General features: G+C 39.6%; 1 protein-coding gene across 3 annotated transcripts in view; it reads right to left on the reverse strand.

The window, feature by feature from the left end:
• Nucleotides 1-22,852, reverse strand: part of LOC140713763 (cadherin-12-like) — a 421,855-nt gene that overhangs the window by 113,890 nt on the left and 285,113 nt on the right. For all 3 annotated transcript variants that reach the window (XM_073024264.1, XM_073024265.1, XM_073024263.1), the window contains exon 8: nucleotides 22,453-22,589. In XM_073024264.1, coding sequence (XP_072880365.1) covers nucleotides 22,453-22,589 — 137 coding nt within the window. The remainder of the gene's footprint in view (nucleotides 1-22,452; nucleotides 22,590-22,852) is intronic.

Below are 22,852 nucleotides of genomic sequence, written 5' to 3' on the forward strand. Positions count from 1 at the left end.
TCAGGACTTGCAGGGAAGGTGGAAGACACCAGAATAAAAAAGATGGTGGAAGGGGAAGAGGGACTATCCAGAAGGTAAGAAGTGAAGGCAAGTGTGTGAGAAAGGTAAAGGTCTCAATACAAAGGACTCTGATAGGAGAGGAGAGGGGACCGTTGGGGGAGAAAGAAGAAGGAGGGGTACCAGGGAGAGCTGATAGACAAGTGAGGAGAAGTTGTAAAAGGCCAGAGAGGGAAATAGAAGAGGGAAGGGTGAGGGGAATAAATTACTGGAAGGTAACATCAGGTTGGAAACTACGTACCTAGAAGGAATATGAGGTGTTACTTCTCCACCCTGAGATGGCAGAAGCTGCGGGGAATGATGTGTTGGATGCAGAGGCTCATGGGGTGGGAAGTAAGGACAAGAAGAACTCTATCACTGTTAAGGTGGTAGAAAGATGGGGTGAGTGCGGATGTCTGGGAAATGGAGTAGATGTGGGTGAGGGCAGTATCAATAATGGAGGAAGGGAAACCCTGTTCTTTGAAGAAAGAAGATATTTCAGATGTCCTGAAAAGTAATGCCTCATCCTGGGAACAGATGTGGCAGAGATGAAGGAACTGAGAAAAAGAAATAGCATTTTTTTTTACAACAGACAGGTTTTGAAGAGGTATTGTCAAAATAGCCATGGGAATCAGTAGGCTTATAAAAGAGGTCGGCAGACAATTTGTCTCCAGAGATGGAGGCAGAGTGATTAAAGAAGAGGAAAGAGATGTCAGCATGGACTAAGTGAGTTTAAGAGTAGGGTGCAAGTTGGAAGCCAAGTGGATGAAATGGACGATCTTAGCATGGGTGAATGAAACAGCACCAGTGCAGTCATCAATGTAACAAAGAAAGAGCTGGTGAGTATTTTATTTCAGGTTTATTCAATCTTTATTTATTAAATATTGAGATAATATTTAAAATTAACCAATATTACAGCCATATATTTAGGACTATCCTATAAAACAGTATGATAAACACAGCAGCTCTACTCAGAGATATCAAAGACACAATTTTATACATCATTGCAAAGACTACTTCAGAGATACTTCATTTACACAAATAAACTGAGCTCAGAATACTTTGAATAGTCAGATAATAATAATTATAATATTGATACCTTGCTTCAGAGCTGAACATACAATTTTACTGAGAGTGCACTGAACTTGTATAAGAGAGATAGAGCTCATTTGCCTAGATATTTGTTGCAAAATCAAAATTCTAAACTCTCATAAAATGAGACATGGAGACAGACAATAATGTGTTGACAAATTAATATGCAAGTACTTATTGTAATTTTAGCATTTGAGGAGAAACATCTCTTTGAGGTCAAGGATAAATAGCAGGAGTACATGGGCTTGGTAAGATGCCCAGCTGCAAGAAAAACCATTCAGGAGAAAAAATCAAGATTCATTTATTATCAAAAGGTGTTTAAGTTAAACAGCCTTGAAATTTGCTTGCTTGCAGGTAGCTACAAAGCAAGAAACCCGAACGAACCCAATTTTAAAAAAAAGAATTAAAAAAATTAAATTAAAGACCAACACTTGCTGTGCAAGGGAAAGAAAAAAAATTAAAAATCACACAGACAATTGAAGTGAACACCAGCATTCCAAACAAAATTCAGTTCTCAGATCCAAACCCACAGAGAGGCCCGGAGTCGGCCCAAAGCCTTACTTATCAGTTCATCATTTCAGCAGGCACAGAGCACAGATCTGTGATAGCTCTTGCATAATGCCTGCATATAATACTGATTTAGATACACATTGCAAATTATGGTTAGATTACTGGACCACTCATTATATAAAGGTTATAGTGGAAAGATGCATCTAGCGCACCATTACCGCACATGTTCTCAGTATGCTGGCTACCATCTAACTACATTAGGATAGATCAGGAGTACTAACTCTGGCAACCAATCATGCAGAAAACTAATACCTGCCATATTTCAGCACAATTGGTTCATACTTTGCACTCACGCCCTCATTAAACCATTTGCCAATTTGTTTAAGAGTTTACAAACTGAGACTTTAGAGATTCTGAACCTTCTTATTTGTTGCTGACTTACCGAAATAACAAAAATGTTACAATTGCAGTTCGTAGATTCAGGGTGGTCTAAAGTCAAATCAGTTATGTTCTGTAGAATATATGCTATTGCTTTATTGGCAAAACTAACAACCAACTGACTTGTAGGCTATAAGTAGGCTATAAGTTATCTATAGCTTACAACCAACTGACTTGTAGGCTATAAGTAGGCTATAAGTTATCTATAGCTTACAACTTGTAGGCTATAAGTTATCAATTGCTACAAATATATATAAGATAAATAGCCAGTCATTCAGCAATAATTTAGGCTCAGCAATGTTAATTCCCTAGGAATTACAAGTATCATTGGAGCTCCAAGATGGTGTCCGTGGAATTGTGCAAGTTTGATTGGGTGATTCACATTGGATTACGCATTTGTTAATTATGCATGCAGTAACGATACAGCTGATTTTGCATAGCTGACAGATCAAGGAGTCAATGTATACAAAAATAATTGATACCAGAGTTGTTAATGCAGTGCTTAATGCCAAAGGAAATTCACTGTTTTAACTTCACATAATCTGAACATGGGTTCACCAACAGCCAACCAGCAATGTGACCTTCTTGGTCATATTCTCTTCATAGTCTCCTCACCACTTCTCTTCCAATCACCAGCCTATCACCTCACTCTGGAGTCCCTCCTCCTTCCCTTTCTTCGATGGTCAACTCTATCAGAATCTTCAGCCTGTTACCATCTTCATCTATCAGCTTCTCACTTCATTTCCCTCCCCAACTCATCAACCTTCACCTAGCTTCACCCATCATCTGCCAGATTGCACTATTTCCCTTCCTTCCCCCCCTCCCCCACCACCTTCATATTTTGGCTTCCTCCCATTTCCTTTCTAGTCCTGATGAAGGGGCTCGACCTGAAACATTAACTGTTTATTCCTCTCCATAGATGTTGCCTGACCTGCTGAGCTACTCCAGCATTTTCTGTGTGTTATTCTTGATTTCCTGTATTTGCAGAATCTCTTCTGTTTAAGAATGTCTTGTAGGCTGGTTGCAGTTATTGATTTCACTCTGTTGTTCCAACAATCCTACAATAGTTTTGTTATTTCCATAATGGCTTCAAGATTTAATAATCTGCAGGAATCATTGCAACAAATGCTGAAGGGCATTGTTGCTGAGTTAAAAGGTTCTGCACAAATCATTTGCTCCTGGACACGGGTGGATTAATAACAATTCCCCATGGATTATAACATAACTAGAAAGACAGGTAACTCTGTACAATGTACATTGCCTCAAGAGAGAGACTGGATGAGGAGGAAGGAAGGATCTTAGTATTGTCTGTAATATTTCAGAAATAGTAGAATTTTGAGCCTATTCAGAATTGACCCTATTTAGAATGATATTTTTCAAACCGGAATTCAATTTATAATAAAATGGTTACTCACTGATGGCAACCAGGGATGGGCAATAAATGGTGGCTTAGCTGGCAACACCCACATCCCATAAATGAATCCATTTTTAAGAAGTCTCCTTTAATCTTGAAAGTATCTTTACTAGATCTCAGTTTTTGCTTCATCTGATTGGTTTGAAGCTGTGTCCACATGCCACACAAACTCAGAGTAGGCAAAACTCCTACATTTATCAGGGACATACTTGCATTGGTTCTTTGCAAACCATTAAAGTTAAGCTATTTGTTTGAAGCTTATCTTTAACTTATTTTTCATTCAATACCTGTTGACAGTTCTCTCAAAAGTTGTCTGATTATACTTGGAGTGACTCTTCAAGTAATATATTTAAATAACACCATAAAATGCTCAATGCAAACTGCTCATTTGTTCCCAGGATGCATATGACACAATTAACACTGAATTAATAGTCTATTCTGTAAATGCCCTGCAAAAATGCAAGACTTTGTAAACTGTAAAAACAATCTGACATGTTAATTATAATGATTTGGATGAGAATGCTGTTGACACATTTACAGGTGACACCAAAATTAGTGCATTGTAGACAGTGAATGTGGTTACCTTAGAATCTAAATCAACTGGGAAAGTGGGCAAGTGAATGGCTGATGGAATTTAACATAGACTAGTCTCTGAGAACTACAGCACAGAAACAGCTTAATCAGCTTATTTAGTTGGTGCTGAACTATTACTCTGCTTGGACACTCATGTGAGGTGATGCATTCTGGGAAGTTAAAGGTTAGCTTTGTTTGTCACATGTACACCAAAACATTGAAACCTACAGTGAAACGTGCCATTGGCATCAACAACCTACACAGTTCAAGGATATGCTGGGGGTAGTCCACGAGTGTCGCATGCTTCCAGTGCCAAAATAGCATGTTCGCCAATTACTTATCCTATCTTGTATATCTTCAGAACATGAGAAAAAAAACAGAACACTGGAAGGAAACTCACATGGTCACAAACGTCTCACAGACAGGGGAATAAATTGAACCCTAACAGCTGGTGCTGATAACTTTTTTACTAATTGCTGTGCTACTGTGCTGCCTTGGGGCGGGCATGCACAGTAGAGTTGAAAAGTGTATAATTACATGGTTTTAGAAAATGGGAATATAGGTAGACAGGGTGATGAGAAAGGTATAAAGGACGCTTGCATTTATTGTCTCAGGCATTGATTAAAAGAGTTGGACGTCATGTCACAATTGTTTAAAATGTTGATTAGATCACACGGAGTATCGTGTGTAGTTCTGGTCAGCACTCTATAGGAAGGACATGATGAAGCAGGAGAGGATACAGATAAGATTCACAAGTATGTTGCCCGGAATGGACGGCCAGTTATGAGGAGAGATTGGCTAGGCTGGGTTTGTTTCTCCTGGAGTGAAGGAGACTAAGAGGTGGCAAGATAGAGGCATGTTAATTAGTCATAGAAAAGTACAGCACAGAAAAAGGCCCTTCAGCCCATCGGCCCATCTAGTCCATGCCAAAGCCATTTAAACTGCCTACTCCCATCAACCTGCAGCGGGACCATAGCAATACATATCCCTATTATTCATGTACCTATCTAAACTTCTCTAAAATGTTGAAATCGAGCTTGTGTTGACCACCTGTGCTGGTAGCTCATTCCACACTCTCATGACACCCGAGTGAAGAAGTTTGCCCTTTTGTTCCCCTTGAACTTCTCGCTTTTCACCATTAACCCATGACCTCTGGTTGAAGTCTCACCCAACCTCAGTGGAAAAAGCCTGTTTGCATTTACCCTATCTATACCTCTCATAATTTTGTATACTTCCATAAAATCTCATCTCAATCTTCTATGTTCTAAAGAATACAATCCAAACCTATTCAATCTTACCTTGTAACTCAGGTCGTCCAGACCCAGCAATATCCTTGTAATTCTTCTCTGCACTCTTTCAACCTTGTTTACATCTTTCCTGTAGGTAGGTAACCAAAACTGCACACAGTATTCCAAATTAGGCCTCACCAATGACTTATACAACTTCAACATAACATCCCATCTTCTGTACTCAATACATTGATTTATGAAGGCCAAAGTGCCAGAAGATTTCTTTCGGACCCTATCTACCTGTGATGCCACTTTCAACAAACTCTCTTCCGGTATTCCCAGATCCCTTTGTTCTACCACACTCCTCAGTGTCCTACCCTATCTACCTGTGATGCCACTTTCAACAAACTCTCTTCTGGTATTCCCAGATCCCTTTGTTCCACCACACTCCTCAGTGTCCTACTGTTCATGATGTAACACCTACCCTGGTTGAGCCTACCGAAGTGCAAAACCTCACACTTGTCTGCACTAAATTCCATCTGACATTTTTCAGCCCATTTTTCCAGTGGTGCAGATCCCTGTGCAAGCCATGGTAGTCTTCCTCGCTATCCACTACACCCCAAATCTTGGTGTCATCCACAAATTTGCCGATCCAGTTCATCCCATTATCATCCAGATTGTTGGTATATTTGACAAACAACAAAGGACCCAGTACCAACTCTGCAGCACACCACTAGTCAAAGGCTTCAGTCTGAAAGGCAACCTTTTACTACCACTATCTAGCTTCTCCAACAAACCCAAGGTCTAATCCAATTTACTACCTCATTCTAATAAGGGCAACAGAACCTTCATGACCAGCCTCCCATGAGGGACCTTGTCAAGTGCCTTACTATAGTCCTCTTAGACATCAACTGCCTTGCCTTCATCCACTTTCCTGATGGCTTCTTCTAAAAAAACAGAACAACATTGGCTATCCTCCAATCCTCTAGTACCTCTCTTGTCGCTAACAATGCTTTAAATATCTCTGCTAGAGCCCCAGAATTTTCTGTGCTTGTCTCAGTGTAGCAAACACCTCCTCTTTTTTAATATGTACAGGGTCCATGAAATTAATGCCGCTTTGCCTCACTTCTATAGACTCTGTATCAGTCTCCTAAATAAATACAGATGCACAGAATGGCTTTAAGATCTCTCCAATCTCTTTTGGTTCCATGCATGTAGTATTACCATTCTGGTCTTCCAGAGGACCTAATTTATCCCTTACAATACTTTTGCTTTTAACTTACCTGTAGAATCCCTTAAGATTGTCCTTCACCTTGTCTTGTAGATCAACTTCACGGCTGCTTTTACCCCTCTTGGTTTCTTTCTTAACTGTTTATTTGCATTTCTTGTACTCCATAAGCACCTCATTTGTTCCTAATGCCTATACCTGCTATGCACCTCCTTTTTTCTCTTAACCAGGGCCTCACTATCTCTTGAACACCAATGTTCCCTACTCTTGTTATCTTTACCATTGATTCTGACAGGCACTTTGTAATCTCAAGATTTCTCTTTCCAAATACACCTTTCCCAGAAAGCAGCCAGCCCCACACTTGCCAGATGATTTCTGACACCACCAAAATTGGCCTTTCTCCTATCTGTTTGCATATTTACTTTGAAAGTAATTCCATTGTGGTCATTGGATGCAAAACGTTCCCCTTCTTAAACGTCTGTCACCTGCCCGGACTCATTTCCTAATAGCAGATCCAGTATTGCACGCTTTCTTGTTGGGACTTCTGCAAACGGATTAAGGAAACTTCGCTCAACACACCTGATATACTCTATCCCATCTAGCCCTTTAACATTTTGGGATTCCCTGTCAATATGTGGGAAGATAAAATCACCTACTATAATAACCTTATGTTTGTTGCAGCAGTCTGCCATCTCCCTACAGATGTTCGTGTAAATCCCTCTGACTGTTTGGTGGCCTGCAATATAGTCCCATCAATGTGGTCATACTTTACTTATTTCTCATTTCCACCCATAATGCCTCAGTAGTCGAGTTCTCCAGCCTGTCTGGATGGAGCACTGCCGTGACAATTTCCCTGACTAGTAACACCATCCCTTCTGCTTTGTCACTTCTGGAAAAAAAGTAAACCAGGTATACTGAGCTGCCAGTTCCGCCCCTCCTGCAACCAAGTCTCACTAATGGCTACAACTTCATAATTCCAGGTGCTGATCCATGCCCTGAGCTCATCTGACTTTATTCTTAGAGATGATTTATATATAATTATCTGGATAGACAGGGTCTGATTAGAAAAGTCAGCATGGATTTGTGCAAGGAAGGTCATGTTTGACAAATCTTATTGAATTTTTTGAGGAGGCTACGAGGAAAGCTGACGAGGGTAAAGTAGTGGATGTTGTCTATATGGACTTCAGTAAGGCCTTTGACAAGGTTCCACATGGAAGGTTAGTTAGGAAGGTTCAATCATTAGGTATTAATATTGAAGTAGTAAAATGGATTCAACAGTGGGTGGATAGGAGATGCCAGAGAGTAGTGGTGGATAACTGTTTGTCAGGTTGGAGGCCGGTGACTAGTGGTGTGCTTCAGGGATCTGTACTGGGTCCAATGTTGTTTGTCATATACATTAATGATCTGGATGATGGGGTGGTAAATTGGATTAGTAAGTATGCAGATGATACTAAGGTAGGTGGCGTTGTGGATAATGAAATAGGTTTTCAAAGCTTGCAGAGAGATTTAGGCCAGTTAGAAGAGTGGCTGAATGATGGCAGATGGAGTTTAATGCTGATAAGTGTGAGGTGCTACATTTTGGTAGGAATAATCCAAATAGGACATACATGGTAAATGGTAGGGCATTGAAGAACACAGTAGAACAGAGTGATCTAGGAATAATGGTGCATAGTTCCCTGAAGGTGGAATCTCATGTGGATAGGGTGGTGAAGAAAGCTTTTGGTATGCCGGCCTTTATAAATCAGAGTATAGAAGTTGGGATGTAATGTTAAAATTGTATGAGGCACTGGTAAGGCCGAATTTGGAGTATTGTGTACAGTTCTGGTCACTGAATTATAGGAAAGATGTCAACAAAATAGAGAGAGTACAGAGAAGATTTACTAGAATGTTACCTGGATTTCAGCACCTAAGTTACAGGGAAAGGTTGAACAAGTTAGGTCTTTATTCTTTGGAGCATAGAAGGTTGAGGGGGGACTTGATAGAGGTATTTAAAATTATGAGGGTGATAGATAGAGTTGACGTGAATAGGCTTTTTCCATTGAGAGTAGGGGAGATTCAAACAAGAGGACATGAGTTGAGAGTTAGAGGGCAAAAGTTTAAGGGTAACACGAAGGGGAATTTCTTTACTCAGAGAGTGGTAGCTGTGTGAAACGAGCTTCCAGTAGAAGTGGTAGAGGCAGGTTCGGTATTGTCATTTAAAGTAAAATTGGATAGGTACATGGACAGGAAAGGAATGGAGGGTTATGGGCTGAGTGCAGGTAGGTGGGACTAGGTGAGAGTAAGCGTTCAGCATGGACTAGAAGGGCCGAGATGGCCTGCTTCCGTGCTGTAATTGTTATATGGTTATATGGTCTTTCCTACGATGCTTCTTGCATTGAAATATATGCAGCTCAGGACACTAGTCGCATCACGTTCAACCTTTTGATTCCTGACTTTGTCTGAGGTCTTACCGACATCTGCCTCCACAACCTCTCCACTAACTGTTCTGGCACACTGGTTCCCATCCCCCTGCAATTCTAGTTTAAACCATAACGTGCAGCATTAATAAACCATTCTAGGATATTTGATCTCCTCCTGTTCAGGGGAAAACAGACCCTTCTGTAAGAGTTGCACCTTCCTTGGGAGAGAGAACAATGATCCAAAAATCTTATGCCTTCCCTCCTACACCAACTCCTAAGCCACATATTAAACTGTATAATTTCTTGTTTCTGGCCTCACTAGCATATGGAATGGGTAGCAATCCTGAGATCACAACCCTGGAGGTCCTGCCATTTAAGTTAGCACCTAACTCCCTGTGCAGAACCTTGTCATTTCTCCTACCCATGTTGTTGGCACCTACATGGACTACGACCTCTGACTGTTCACTCTCTCACTTTAGAATGCTAAGGACTTGATCCAAGCTGACTTGGGCCCTGGCAGCTGGGAGGCAATATACAATCCAAGTACCATGTTCAAGAATCATGTTCTTGCCCACAGAACTTCCTGCCTGTTCCTCTAACTACCGTAGATTCCGTACTACAGAGCGCACCTGATTAAAAGCCGCAGGCTCTAATTTTAGAAAGAAAATCAATTTTGTACTTGTACAAGCCGCACCGGATTTTAGGCCGCACCGGATTTTAGGCCGCAGGTGTCCCACGTTGTAATATGAGATATTTACACAGAAAGATAATACACGTGAGGATTTTTTAACTTTTAATTAAATCCGTATGGTAACATAAACAAATACATATTGCAAATGCTTTTTTTCGAACCGTGCCTGTAACACGGCTACTTTTAAATATACATACATATCGGTAACACACAAATTACGTTGCGTATACTTTTTTACTGAACAGTGCACGAACAACATTCCAATATCTCCTAACGACTGGTAAAAAAATATATATACTGCAGCCTACCAGGAAAAGTTATTGATCGCCTTTAACTTAAAAGCAGCGTTCTCGCTCGGGTCTAATGCCGCTTGCCCCCACCTTCCCGTTTATCGCAAACCGGTATTTCCCACAAGACGCGGCGAAACCGGATGTGACGTCATAGCATCCCGGGATGTAGTACAGAAAACAAATATAGTTAAAACACTTCTAACTTTAACTAGAAAATACTAACAAATGAATTACTAAGCAAAAATATTATAAACTAAATAACTGCCATAAAGGCAGCACAATGTTTTTCTTTGAGTGTTTTCCATGTTGATGAGGGTGAGTACAAATGACTGATTTACAATAATTTAATTGTGAAAGTGCACTTGATTTATCGTACAATTTCATTGGGACCTCTGTGAACTACTCATCAATTTTATTGGTCTACTGTTACGAGGCAAAATGTTTTTGGCGGCATGAAAAAAAGCCATGCATTAGCCGCACCGTAGTTAAAGCCGCAGTGTTCAAAGCTGTTCAAAGCGTGGGAAAAAAGTAGCGGCTTATAATCCGGCATCTATGGTAATGAATTCCCTATCACCACAGCATGCCTCTCATCTGCCCTCTTTCCTCACAGAGGCAGACAGTGCCAGAGACCCAACCACTGTGACTTTCCTCTGCTAGGTCAACGTCCTAACAGTATCCAAATTGATATACCTGTTGCTGAGGGAGACAGCTACAGGGGTACTCTGCACTGGCCCCTTAACCCCTTTCTCCTTCCTGACTGCCATCCAGTTTCCCGTGTCCTGCACCTTGGGTGTAATTACCTCTTTATATATCCTATCTATCAACTCCCCAGCCTCCTGAATGATCCAGAGTTCATCCAGTTCCAGCTCCAACTCCTTAATGCATATTGTTAGAAACTGCAGCTGGATGCACTTGTTGCAGTTGTAGTCGTCAGGGGCACAGGAGGTCACCCTGCCTTCCCACATCCTGCAAGAGGAGCACTTAACTATCCTGCTTGGCATTTCTACTGTCCTAGGTGACCGGATATAAAGAAGGGAGGGGAGAAAAACTTAACCTAGAGGTTTTCTTTCCTTGGCTTTATCCGACCGAAGCCTCTCTTTACTGAAGCCTCGAAGAGCTTAAGCCTCAAAATCACTTCTCTGTCTACTTAGACGATATCTGCTGCAGTTGCCCCTGCCTTCCTTTAATTTGCTTTTACTAATCAACCCTAAATACTGGCTGGTCACTGGTTAGAGCTCAATTGCCACGACTCGCTTCTGGCTTTTTCTACTAAGGCAGTGGACTTGTGAAATCTCTTCCTCTCAAACTTCCGATGTCTGGAGTTGTCATTGGTCAGAGCTCTATTATGAGGGACATAGATGGGTTAGATAGTCTGTATCAGTTCACCATGTTAGGGGTATCTTGAATTAGTGAGCATAGATCTATGCTAAGAGGGATGAGGTTCAATGGAGATCTGAAAGATAACTTTTTTCATACAAACAGTTGTTGGTATGTTGCATGAGCTGTCAAAGGAAGTAGTGGCACAGAGCAGATGCTTCTTAAACAATATTTCAGAGGTATCTCAACAGGTACTTAAATAAGCAGGACATGGAGGGATATGGAATTAATGCAGACAACTAGGATTAAATAAAGACAGGCATTAAAAAAAGGCTCTTTGGCCCATTGCATCTTTTTAGATTTCCCTGCTTCTAAGGGGAGTAGATAGAGAACTCAAGTTAAAACAAAATAAACTGAAGTAAATGTCTAGACAGAACAGTGTGTAACTTAACAACGGAACTTCTGATGATGATATTCTCACAGTTGTTTTTTTTTGTTATTCTTAACAGTGGCAGAGGTTGGAAATTTGAAAATGTCAATTATGAAATACTTTAACAAAAGAGTCATCAGATTAACACTAGGCATGCATTAGTGCTGAGACTTTGCAAGGCAACGATTTAATGATAAATTTAATGATAACTTTGTCATACTTTTAAAGGTCCTCCAAATGAAACTTCAATTGAATAATGAATAATTTACACAAGTCTCTGTTCACATTACTGCTGCATTCAGTCTGTTGTTAATGCTTGAAATCATTCGCTTTTCAGACTGCACTGAAAACACATCAAAATCATTTCAACAACTAATTTGCTTTTAATTGTTTGTCCTTCATTGGGAAGTAAATGACATAAGTGGGTGGAAATTCACAGCATATTTGATAAAGCAGTCAATATTTCAACAAAAGCTTTGTCACTGTTGTGTATTTTTGCCACTTTCCACAGTAGTCTTGGTTCATGTGGCCTATCTCTGATGTTTCCTTCTCTTTTTGATTTCTTTATCTCTATCTCAGATGATAAGTTGCTGACTGATATCCATTACAACACCACATACTTCCACTGTTACACTTAATTCTATCTACTTTCTTGTAAAGAATCAACTCCATTCTCCAGGGTTTGCTCGCTCCATCACAGCCTTTCTGGTGATCGCACTATCAACACTCATACTACTGAGATATAATTTTTTTATCCTAAGTAATTATTTTCCTGCTGAAATAATTATTAATTCAGTTTGCACCATCAGTTTTCTTCCATTTGATGCATGTCTGATTTGACCCCTTCCTACCAATCAGAAGAAGGGTGGGGTCCCTCTTGTTCTCACCCTTCTCTCGATCAGCCTGTATATCCACTCAACTATCTTCCATGATTTCCAACATCTCTGATGTGATACCATTACTATACACATCTTTCCCTCCCTTCTCATCTGTTTTATATCTTGTTAGGACAGATCAGTAACAATTAACAAGCATTCACCACTCTTGGTCAGCAAGCATCATCACCACTTCAGTCATTTTGTATTGATACAGTTAGATCTGTTCTTTCCTAATCTCATCCATTTTTATTACTTTAAACATATCTTGTAGCCATTACTTGTTTTCACAAATGACCATGTATTAAAAAGTTACCTCTGTTCCTTTAACCATGGGTGTACATGATTTACAGAACAGCTTCAGAAATTGATGATTATATTTCCAATTTAAAAATATTCTTCCTACCAAATCTATGGACTTAATCCATCTGTGCCTATTTGGAGACATCTACATCCTCTTCAAATCCAGCTTTCTCAGTGATTTAGTTATAAAATGGTCTAATTATTTCAATGCTAGCAACATACAGAGATTGTAAATGATTGCATCCCCAGTAGTGATCTTGGTGGCTCGCCATTAGCTATAGTTTACTAACCTGAAAAATACCCATATATTCTGACTCTATTTTCTGTTGTTTGCCAACCTCTATCCATGTTATTGTATTCTTAATGTTTTCAAAATAAATCCAATAATGTTTTATATCACATATGACAGGATGTGTTTTTTGGAAATCCAGCAGACCACATCTACAGCAAGATAGCTCTTACCTAGCTCCATCCTCAAAGAGAGTTTGTGAAAATAATTTCCTTTTAATAAAACCACAATAAGCACAACTGTTTAATGATTTTCAAAATGTACTCCCTACTCTATCTAAATGACAGATTACAGGCACATGCAAAATCCAGGCCATCCAGACCATGTGTTTTATTGCCAATGCCATTAACAACCATAAGAAACACTTATCCAGCTATTTATGAAGGATGTTCAGATTTTTGCACTAACATTCAAAAGGGTCTCAGAACAGAACTGAACTGAACTGAACGGATCCTTTTTTGAATCAGAATCAGACAATATTATTAGTATATATATGCTGCTTTGAGGCAGTAATTCATTGCAATACTAATAAAAATTATAGATTACATATAGAGATATATATAATTAAAAATGTAATGCAAAAAAGAGAGCAAGCAAAGAAAAAAAAGAGAGGTAGTGTACGTGTTCATTGTTCATTCAAAAATCTGCCGGTATGGGGGAAGAAGCTGTTTCTGAAATGTTGAGTGTGTGTCTTCAGGCTCCTGTACCTTCTCCTTGATGCAATGAGAAGAGGGCAAGTCCTGGTTGTCAGGAGTACTTAAAGATGGATGCCAACTTTTTGAGGCATTGCCGCAATGCTAGGGAGGCTAGTCCCCATAATGGACTATGTTTGTAACTTTCTGCCGCTTTTTCCGATCCTGTGCAGTAGCCCCCACATATCAACCATTTGATGCAACCAGTTAGAATGCTCTCCCCAGTGCATCTGTTGAAATTTGTAAGAGTCTTTGAAGACATACCAAGTCTCCTCAACCTCATAACGAAATATAGCTGCGGTCATGCCTTTTTTGTAGTTGCACCAATATGTTGGGCCCAGACTAGATCTTCAGAGATGTTGACTTCCAGGAACTTGAAGCTGCCTACCCTTTCCACTGCTGATCCCTCAATGAGGACCAGTTTTGTTCCCTCAACTTCCCCTTCTTGAAGTCCACAATCAATTCCTTGGTCTTACTGATGTTGAGTGCAAGGTTGTTGTTGCGCCACCACTCAACCAGCTGATCTGTCTCACTCTTGTATGCCTCCTCATCACCATCTGAAATTACGCCAACAATAGCTGTGTCATCAGCAAATTTATCGATGGCGTTTGAGCTGTGCCTAGCCGCACAGTCGTGGTTTTAGAGAACGTAGAGCAGTAGGCTAAGCATGCGTCCTTGAGGTGCGCCGGTGTTGATTGTCAGTGAGGAAGTGATGTTAATTCTGATCTGCTCTGACTGTGGTCTAACCATATGGAAGTCAAGGATCCAGTTACAGAGGAAGATACAAAGGCTCAGGTTTTGGAATTTGTTGATTAGTACTGAGTGTATAAATGCTGAACTCCATGTGTCATGAGAAAAGGATTGGCATAGAATATTCAGCAAGATCCTTAAGATTGTCCCCACCCGAGGCATGATCTTCTCTCCTCCCCATCACACACTTTTTGTCAAAAAGCTAAATAAGTAAGACAATCTGATATGATCAATTTTAAGAAGTTTTAAACCCAGTCCAGAACAATTTGTGTGTACACTCATGATTAACTTACAACTTTTGTAGTATGCTATCTCTTGCTCAGCCAACAATTGAACCAGTTCCGTCTTGAAAGCAGAGAAAAGGCATAGATTATGTAAGCCAACAATGTAAGGAGAATTGGTCAAGCTCTTAACCTTGATTTTAAATACTTATTTTATTTGGAGATACAGCACAGAACAAGCCCTTCCGGCCCAATGAGCCACACTGCCCAACAACAAACCTATTTGACCATCGCCTAATCACAGGACAATTTAAATGGGCAGTTAATCTACTAACTGGTATCTCTTTGGACTGTGGGAAGAAACCGTAGCACCGGGAGGAAACCCGTGTGCTCACAGGGAAAATGTGCATACTCCTTACAGAGGACGCTGGAACTGAACTTCGAACTCTGAGGCCCTGACCTGTAATGGCGCTGTGCTAATGGCTACACCCCTAGCACAGCTGTCCCTCTCAGTTCTATACATTGACCATCTCCCTCTCAGTAATGATGGCAGGGCCTCAACCCTGCCCACCTTCCTGTCAGCTGTTTTCTTCCAGCTGTTTGATTGTTCATTTCCAACATCTACAGTCTTGTGTGTCCAATACAATGGGGTGGGCTGATCCATCAAGTCAAGTCAAGTCAAGGGTTCCTCTGGGACCATATATCCCCCTACTGTTTTACCTACTATAGTTCCACCTATCTAGTGTTATGAATTTTACATTCAAGTCACTTTAGTTCTTCATGTCACTCTCATTTTAATTTCATTTTTCTCAGACTCTTACACTTTTTCTAGAGACTAAATGTGATCTCTAGAAGCACGCATTCTTTTGACGAGTCAGTTTACAGTCAAAATGAACATTTCAGACCTCCAGTGTCAGATCCTGTATTCGTTGCATTCAACACCCATTTTAATGTGTCTCATTACCATGCTGTCTCTCATCTTGCACTATTTTCCTTTTCATCTCATCTAGCACAGCTCACTGAGTCTGCCTCAGCTATTAGCATCATTGGATTTCTCTTTTCAAAAATGTTTATTTGCTCTTTCTACTCTTTCCTTTATTGTGACAAAATGCGTTGAGAGGTTGGTCATGGCTAGAATCAACAGCTGCCTGAGGAAAGACCAGGACCCACTGCAATTTGCAGATGTGATCTCAATGGCTCTCCACGCAGCCTTGGATGACTTGGACAATGCAAATGCCTATGTCAGGATGCGTTTATTGACTATAGTTCAGCATTTTCCGCCATCGTTCCTACTGTCCTGATGGAAAAGCAACAGAACCTAGGGCTCTGTACTTCCGTCTGCAGCTGGATCCTTGACATGCCAACCTGAAGACCTTAGTATGTGTGGATTGGAAAAGACATCGCCATCATGCTGACAATTAACACTGGCACTCCACAGGGATGTGTGCGTAGCCCACTGCTCTATCCTCACTACAACCATGACTGTGTGGCTAGGCATAGCTCAAACACCATTTATAAACTTGCTGAGTATACAAGCATTGTTGGCAGAATTTCGGATGGTGATGAAAGGGCATACAGGAGTGAAATATACCAGTTAATTGAGTGGTGTTGCAGCAACAACCTTGCACTCAATGTCAGCAAGACCAAAGAACTGACTGTGGACTTCAGGAAGGGTAAGACGAGGAAACACAAACCAATGCTCATAGAGGGATCAGAAATGGAGAGAGTGAGCAATTTCAAGTTCCTGGGTGTCAATATCTCTGAGACCCTAACCTGGACGCAAGAAGTTGATGCAGCTATAAAGAAGGCAAGATAGCGGCTATATTTCATTAGGAGTTTGAGTAGATTTGGTTTATCAATTAAAACATTTGAAAACTTCCACAGATCTACGATGGAAAGCATTCTGACTGGCTGTGTCACTGTCTGGAATGGGGGGTGGGGAGGGGGTTACTGCAAAAGATCAAAATAAGTTGCAGAAAAGTAAAATTAATCATGGGTACTAGCCTCAGTAGCATCCAAGGCATCTTCAAGGAGCGGTGCCTTGGGCAGGCAGTGTCTACCATTAAGGACCCCCATCACCCAGGACATGCCCTTCTCAAACAGTTATCAGTGGGAAGTGGGTACAGAAGCCTGAAGCCAGACAGTCAGCAATTCAGGAAAAACTTCTTCCCCTCAGCCATCAAATTTCTAAATGGACAGTGAACCCACGAACACGACCTTACTAGTTTTTTTCTTCTTTTATTTTGCACAACTTGTTTTAACCTAACTATTTAACAGACCTATATATATTTAATGTTACTCATTTTTCTTCTCTATGTTTATTTATCATGTATTTCATTGTATACTGCCATTAAGTTAACAAATTTCACAACATATGCCGGTGATAGTAAATTTGATTCTGATTCTGATTTCCCTTTCTCTGCATCTTAAAGCATGATTACTTCTAACTTTGCAACACACACAAAATGCTGGAGGACCGCAGCAGGGCAGGCAGCATCTATGGAAAAAGGTACAGTCGATGTTTTGGGCCGAGACCATTTGACAGGACCAGAGAGAAAAAAAAAGATGAGTGCTTGCTGAGTTCCTACAACATTTTGTGTGTGTTGCTTGGATTTCCAGCATCTGTAGATCTTCTCTTGTTTGTGATTTAATTACCTCTAACTTTGCTTTGTTCTGATGAATTATCAACAGAAAACATGAAATTTGTTTCGCTAACCATAGATGCCACCAGATTTACTGGGCATTACAGAATTTTCCCTTTTAGTTTCAGATTTCCAGTAAGTTCAAAGTTTTGCCTCATTCTTTTTTCTTGAATCAAGGCTACGAAAGATAAAAGGTTAAGAGTGCAGTGTATTGTGGCAAACTATCTACTGGGCATACTCCAGTGTCAACATTGATTGGTAATTTTTTGGCAGGAACAATCCATTTATAGTTGCCACTTCCCTGAATGTTGGTTTGGGTAAATGGCAATGCATTGTTGAAGAGCGAAGTGGAAGCAGAATCACTGACAATATTTATGACACATACTTGAATCACCGAGGCTTTTAAGGCTATGGTCTAAGTGCTAGAAAATGGGATGAATGTAGTCGGGTACCCACTGGTCAGTGTAGACATGGTGCACTGAATGGTGTGCTTTCATGCTGTGTAACTCTATCTTCTGGATTGTCCTGTGCAGTGCAAGCTTTCTGGTTATAAGCGCAACCACATGGTAGAACATGATTTAGCCACATCTATGGAAATGCTAAAAAACAGCTTTGAGGGCCAGATAAGTTGCAGCCCAAGTATTATAGTATATCAAATGCATCAAAGCCCCCAAACGCTTCTATCTCTGATATTCACACACAGTACATTCAAGAACTTTCCTAAATAAAGTAAGTTTAAAAAAAATAAGTAAAGTGTGTAAAAACACTTTATAATAATGAAAATATTTATTTATTTATTGAGGTACAGCTGTAATAGGCACTTCCGGTGCTTTGAGCTGTGCCGCCCAACCATCCCCAATTTAACCCTAGCCTTATCATGGGACAATTAACCTGCTAACCGATACATCTTTGGACTACGTGAGGAAACCACAGCACTCGGAAGAAACCCACGCAGTCACGGGGAGAACATACAAACTACTTACAGTCAGCCGTGGGAATTAAACTCAGGATGCTGGTATTGTAAAATGCTGTGGTAATCATTACACTTCTGTGCTGTTATACGTATAACAAATATATTGTTAACTCAGTTAATTAAACATTATGTAGACTATCTAATATTATCTTGTTCTCTCACAACCATTTTTTTTCCCACTTAAACAAATAGTTACTAAAGCCACACCAAGTCTAAGCTAATACATGTCCCACTGTTAGATTCCTGAACAGAACCGCTGAGAAGCTGCAGGACATTCTTACTAACTGGTTGGACTCAAGTTCAATATCAGAGCAGAGTTGAAATAATGCAGGTCAAGAACTCCCTAGAAATTCCAAATGTTCCATATTGTCAGAAGAAAATGGCATAAATACTACATCAAACTTCTGTCATTCCTTAGGGTAATCTGAGCTGTGGAAGGTATACCTTGTTCAATTCTTCAGCACATTCTCAGAAATATGAAAAATCACAATATATTCACTAAATTGCTTGATACATTTTCAACATGGATGAATGATTAAAGCAGACCATCATAAATCATTTGTTGTTTATTAAAAAAACACCTACATTATTCTCCTTGTTTCAACCTCTGCATCCCACACCTATACAGAGACATTACATTTTTTCCAATAATTTATAATTAGTTGATTAAAAATATCCATAAATAATGTAAGATATACATAACTTATTTTATTTTCCAAGCAATTGGCAATTTTATTTAATTTAGCTGAGTTATATAATTCTTTTTATTGCTTGTGTTCTGATTAAATGAGAATGCTATCCAGTTAGCACAACAAATGCTGTGACTAATGCTTTGAGGATATAATTAATCAAAATTAAGTGACCCAAATGTCTGGCAGAGCCATGCATTCCAGGATCCTCATTTAAATATCAAAGCAGCAATATATCAATTCTTAAAACAACCTTTTGCTGCTCTGTTTACTAATAGAGAATGCAAGATATATGCCAAACTCAAACTCACAGCAATTAACCCTACAGATACTACAAAAATGTCACGTCTGCTAAATTACAAAGCACAAGAGGAATAATCAGTTTCATGAAATGAAATTCATCACTACTGAATTATCTTGAGGCAAAAAGCAAAAACAAAAGATATGAATGTCTTATACCTGGATTTTTATCTGAAAGTATTTCTCTAGCAAATGACTCAGGTTGCTAATGAGTTAATTATGAACCAGCTCTAAAATTCTGCTGCACTGGATGGACCATTCGAAAACCATGGTAAACTTGCTACTTTTAAGGGGCATCTGAAAGCCAGGAGTTTTGCTTTTCTTTCGATGCTACCTCAAAATGAAGCTGCCTACCCAAGCCCCAGAATCTCTAAGGCCTGTTGCTGGCATTGAAGTGATTCATGGTGGCAAACCATCTTCGGATACCATGAATGCTGGCATTCATAGCATGCCCAAATAAGGGTGATAATATCCAAGGTCCAATTTGAGATTAAACTCTAGCTCCCAGCTTCAAATGGCAGCTAGCTCCAAAGCCCTGGGGTCAAGCTATCTCTATGAAGTCTACATCACCTTCTCCCATGACCGCATGGTTTTCCTCTGGATGCTCTTTATTTCTCCAACATCCAATGATGTACAGGTTGGTAGGTAATATAAATAACACTTGTGTAAATTAAGCTTGTTGTGGAGGTGAGCGGTAGAATCTAGGAGGAGTTAAGGGAATCTTCTCTGATGATCATCACCTGGTTGTGATGGAGAGGCTTGTGAGTTCCTGTGATCCCAACAGCAATGTTATCTGATATTTAACCATCTGGCACTTAACTCCTGGTGGGGTCACCCACGGTGGCAACGTTCTGAACAAAGAGCAATCCAAGTAAGATCTCAACAGTGGAGCTGGAGGATGATGATGATACATCACAATGGCAGAGGAAGGCAGCAGCAGTGAAGGGTCCCCCGTCATTTTGTATTCCATGCCGCTGAACCCTGATCCCGGTCTGTCAAGGACTATGTGGTGGCTGCCCATGCATCAGTTTCCCCAAATTAAACAATTTCATACACAGCCATTCTCCATTAAGGGAATCCACTCTGACAACCTGTTTACTTAGATCCCAGATCAGCCTTTACTATCACACGAGGACCCACCAATAGACAACCCCTTTGGAGAACATCATATTTGACTCAAGTGATCACACTACTAATGCGAACTTGGAAAGAATATAGTACAGGGAAAAACAATGGAGCATGGGATTTCTCTGATGATTTGAATGGCATCTTTCTATGTTTAACAAAATGAAATATGACACATCACCAATTTCATGCTCTGAGATAAGCCTCTACAAACTTCTCCTCAAGCATTTCCCAACCTGAGATCTCATGGTTCTTACAAAATCCTTGACAGCCATTTATACAGTACTGTGCAAAAGCCTTTAGGCACCCTAGACTTTTTATATAGTTTCAGATGGTATAGTCTCCTCAGAGCCCTGATCTCAAACATTATTGAGGATGTCTGGGATTACCTGGAGAGACAGAAGCAAGCGAGACTGTCAAAGTCTGCAGAAGAACTGTGGCAAGGTCTTCAAGATGTTTGGAACATTATGCCAGCCTATTTTCTTATAAAACTACAAGACTATGTACCTAAGAGAATTGATGTAATTTTAAAAACAAAGTTTGCTCACACCAAGTATTAATTTGATTTACTTTTTTTCCTGTTTTACTGCTCTCTATAGATTTTTTTGATATTTAGGAACTTTTCATTTCATTATTTTTGAAAGTATCTTTGCTATACGGACTTCTTTTACATGTGCCTAAGACTTTTATGCAGTATTGTTGATATTCACAGTTCATAAAAGAAATACATATCGAACAGTGGTATGATACATGCTGTATCATCACATTAGCAACTTCCCATGTGAGAACTGTGTGTCACAGAGCATATTAGATTAAAGGGATCTAAAAAAACCATTTTGTTCTATCCTTCAATTTACTCTTCAATTTCAGTGTGAAGTTATGCTATGCAATTAGATTCTGTATTTCTAAAAAAAGCTAATTATTCTTCATCCTGCAAATAGGTTTATGTAGAATATAGGAATTATACAAATGAGCTGTATAGATCCCCTTCATAACTAAACAGTATGCACTCATTTCAAGCTCTTGCCAAGATTTCACTCTCCCCATTTGCAGAATATTTTCTCATCGCATCCTAGCATGAACCTTCCTTTTCATTGTACTTTATTGCACCTTAATCCACTCATAGTCAGTGCCCAGAAATTATCGCTCTGCCTTCAAATATTCTTCAAATATCCTCCTATCTATCCAACTCTGCTTTTCATAAAGCTCCAAATAAAAATAAAACTCTTGAAATATTTATTCCCTCTAATTTCCTTCACACTCGGTATTCAGTTCATTCCTGCGTACACTACACTGTAACATTCCTTATTGGTTGTGTATTATAGATACAAGTCATAGCTGTAAGGCTATCAACTGGTATGTTTACATGGTATCAAAGTGTTTGATAAAGATTTGATTACTGCATTCAAAACAACCTTATAAAGTATTACTACCAATCAAATCATAAAGGTTCATTTATCAGTTTCAAATCAAGGTCATCAATAGTTGGTGGTCATCCTTCTCCAACCTCATCCTAATCAATTTTGTTCAGAACCGTAAGCTTTCAGCTGTATCTCCTGAAGTCATTGAGTATCATGTTGGATGACATTCCAGTACCCCATAATCAATATTTCACTGTAGTGAACAGAAAAGCATGACGTATTTGGGATTTTTTTCTAACAGACTGTTCAGTTACATTCCTTCATGGGTGAGTTTACAGGTTATGATTTGCTCCGGTATGACTGAACTTCAAAATAATTTTACAATTTTGAGAATGAATTGTGCTGATTAGCAGAATCTTCAACTAACATTTATGAACTCATATTTCTTTTTCTATAATGGAGCAGCTATTCTGAGAATTGTTTTCTGTTGTGGTTGATGCTCAACGTTCAATATACTTTCCTGGAACCTACACTGCCCATGAAATTGGTTGGCAGTTTCCCCATCATTGTGTATAATGTACTTACTGACTTTTGTTGCTAGGACAGAAATATTATACTGGGAGATATCCTCTCTGTCCAGAATGTCATTGGTAGCAATAGTTCCATCAATCTCATCAATGGTGAAGTATCTCTTCTGGTCGCTGCTCTCATCAATTGAGTACCTGGATTATCAATAAAAACAAGCGTTTTTACGTAAGTATTTTGTATGCACCAAGGAGCTAAACATAATTTAGGTACATGGTATTGACACAGTCAAGTTAAATGCTTGTCTAAATACAACTGATAATGCAGATACTGGAAATCTTTGGCAGCACACACAAAATACTGATGGATCTTAGTAAATCATGCAGCATTTAATAAAGGGAATAAACCACTGACATTTTTGGCAGAGACCCATCCTTTCTGTCCAGTCCTGAAGACAGAT

The sequence above is a fragment of the Hemitrygon akajei genome, chromosome 20 (genome assembly GCF_048418815.1).
Source record: "Hemitrygon akajei chromosome 20, sHemAka1.3, whole genome shotgun sequence".
Taxonomy (NCBI): Eukaryota; Metazoa; Chordata; class Chondrichthyes; order Myliobatiformes; family Dasyatidae; genus Hemitrygon; species Hemitrygon akajei.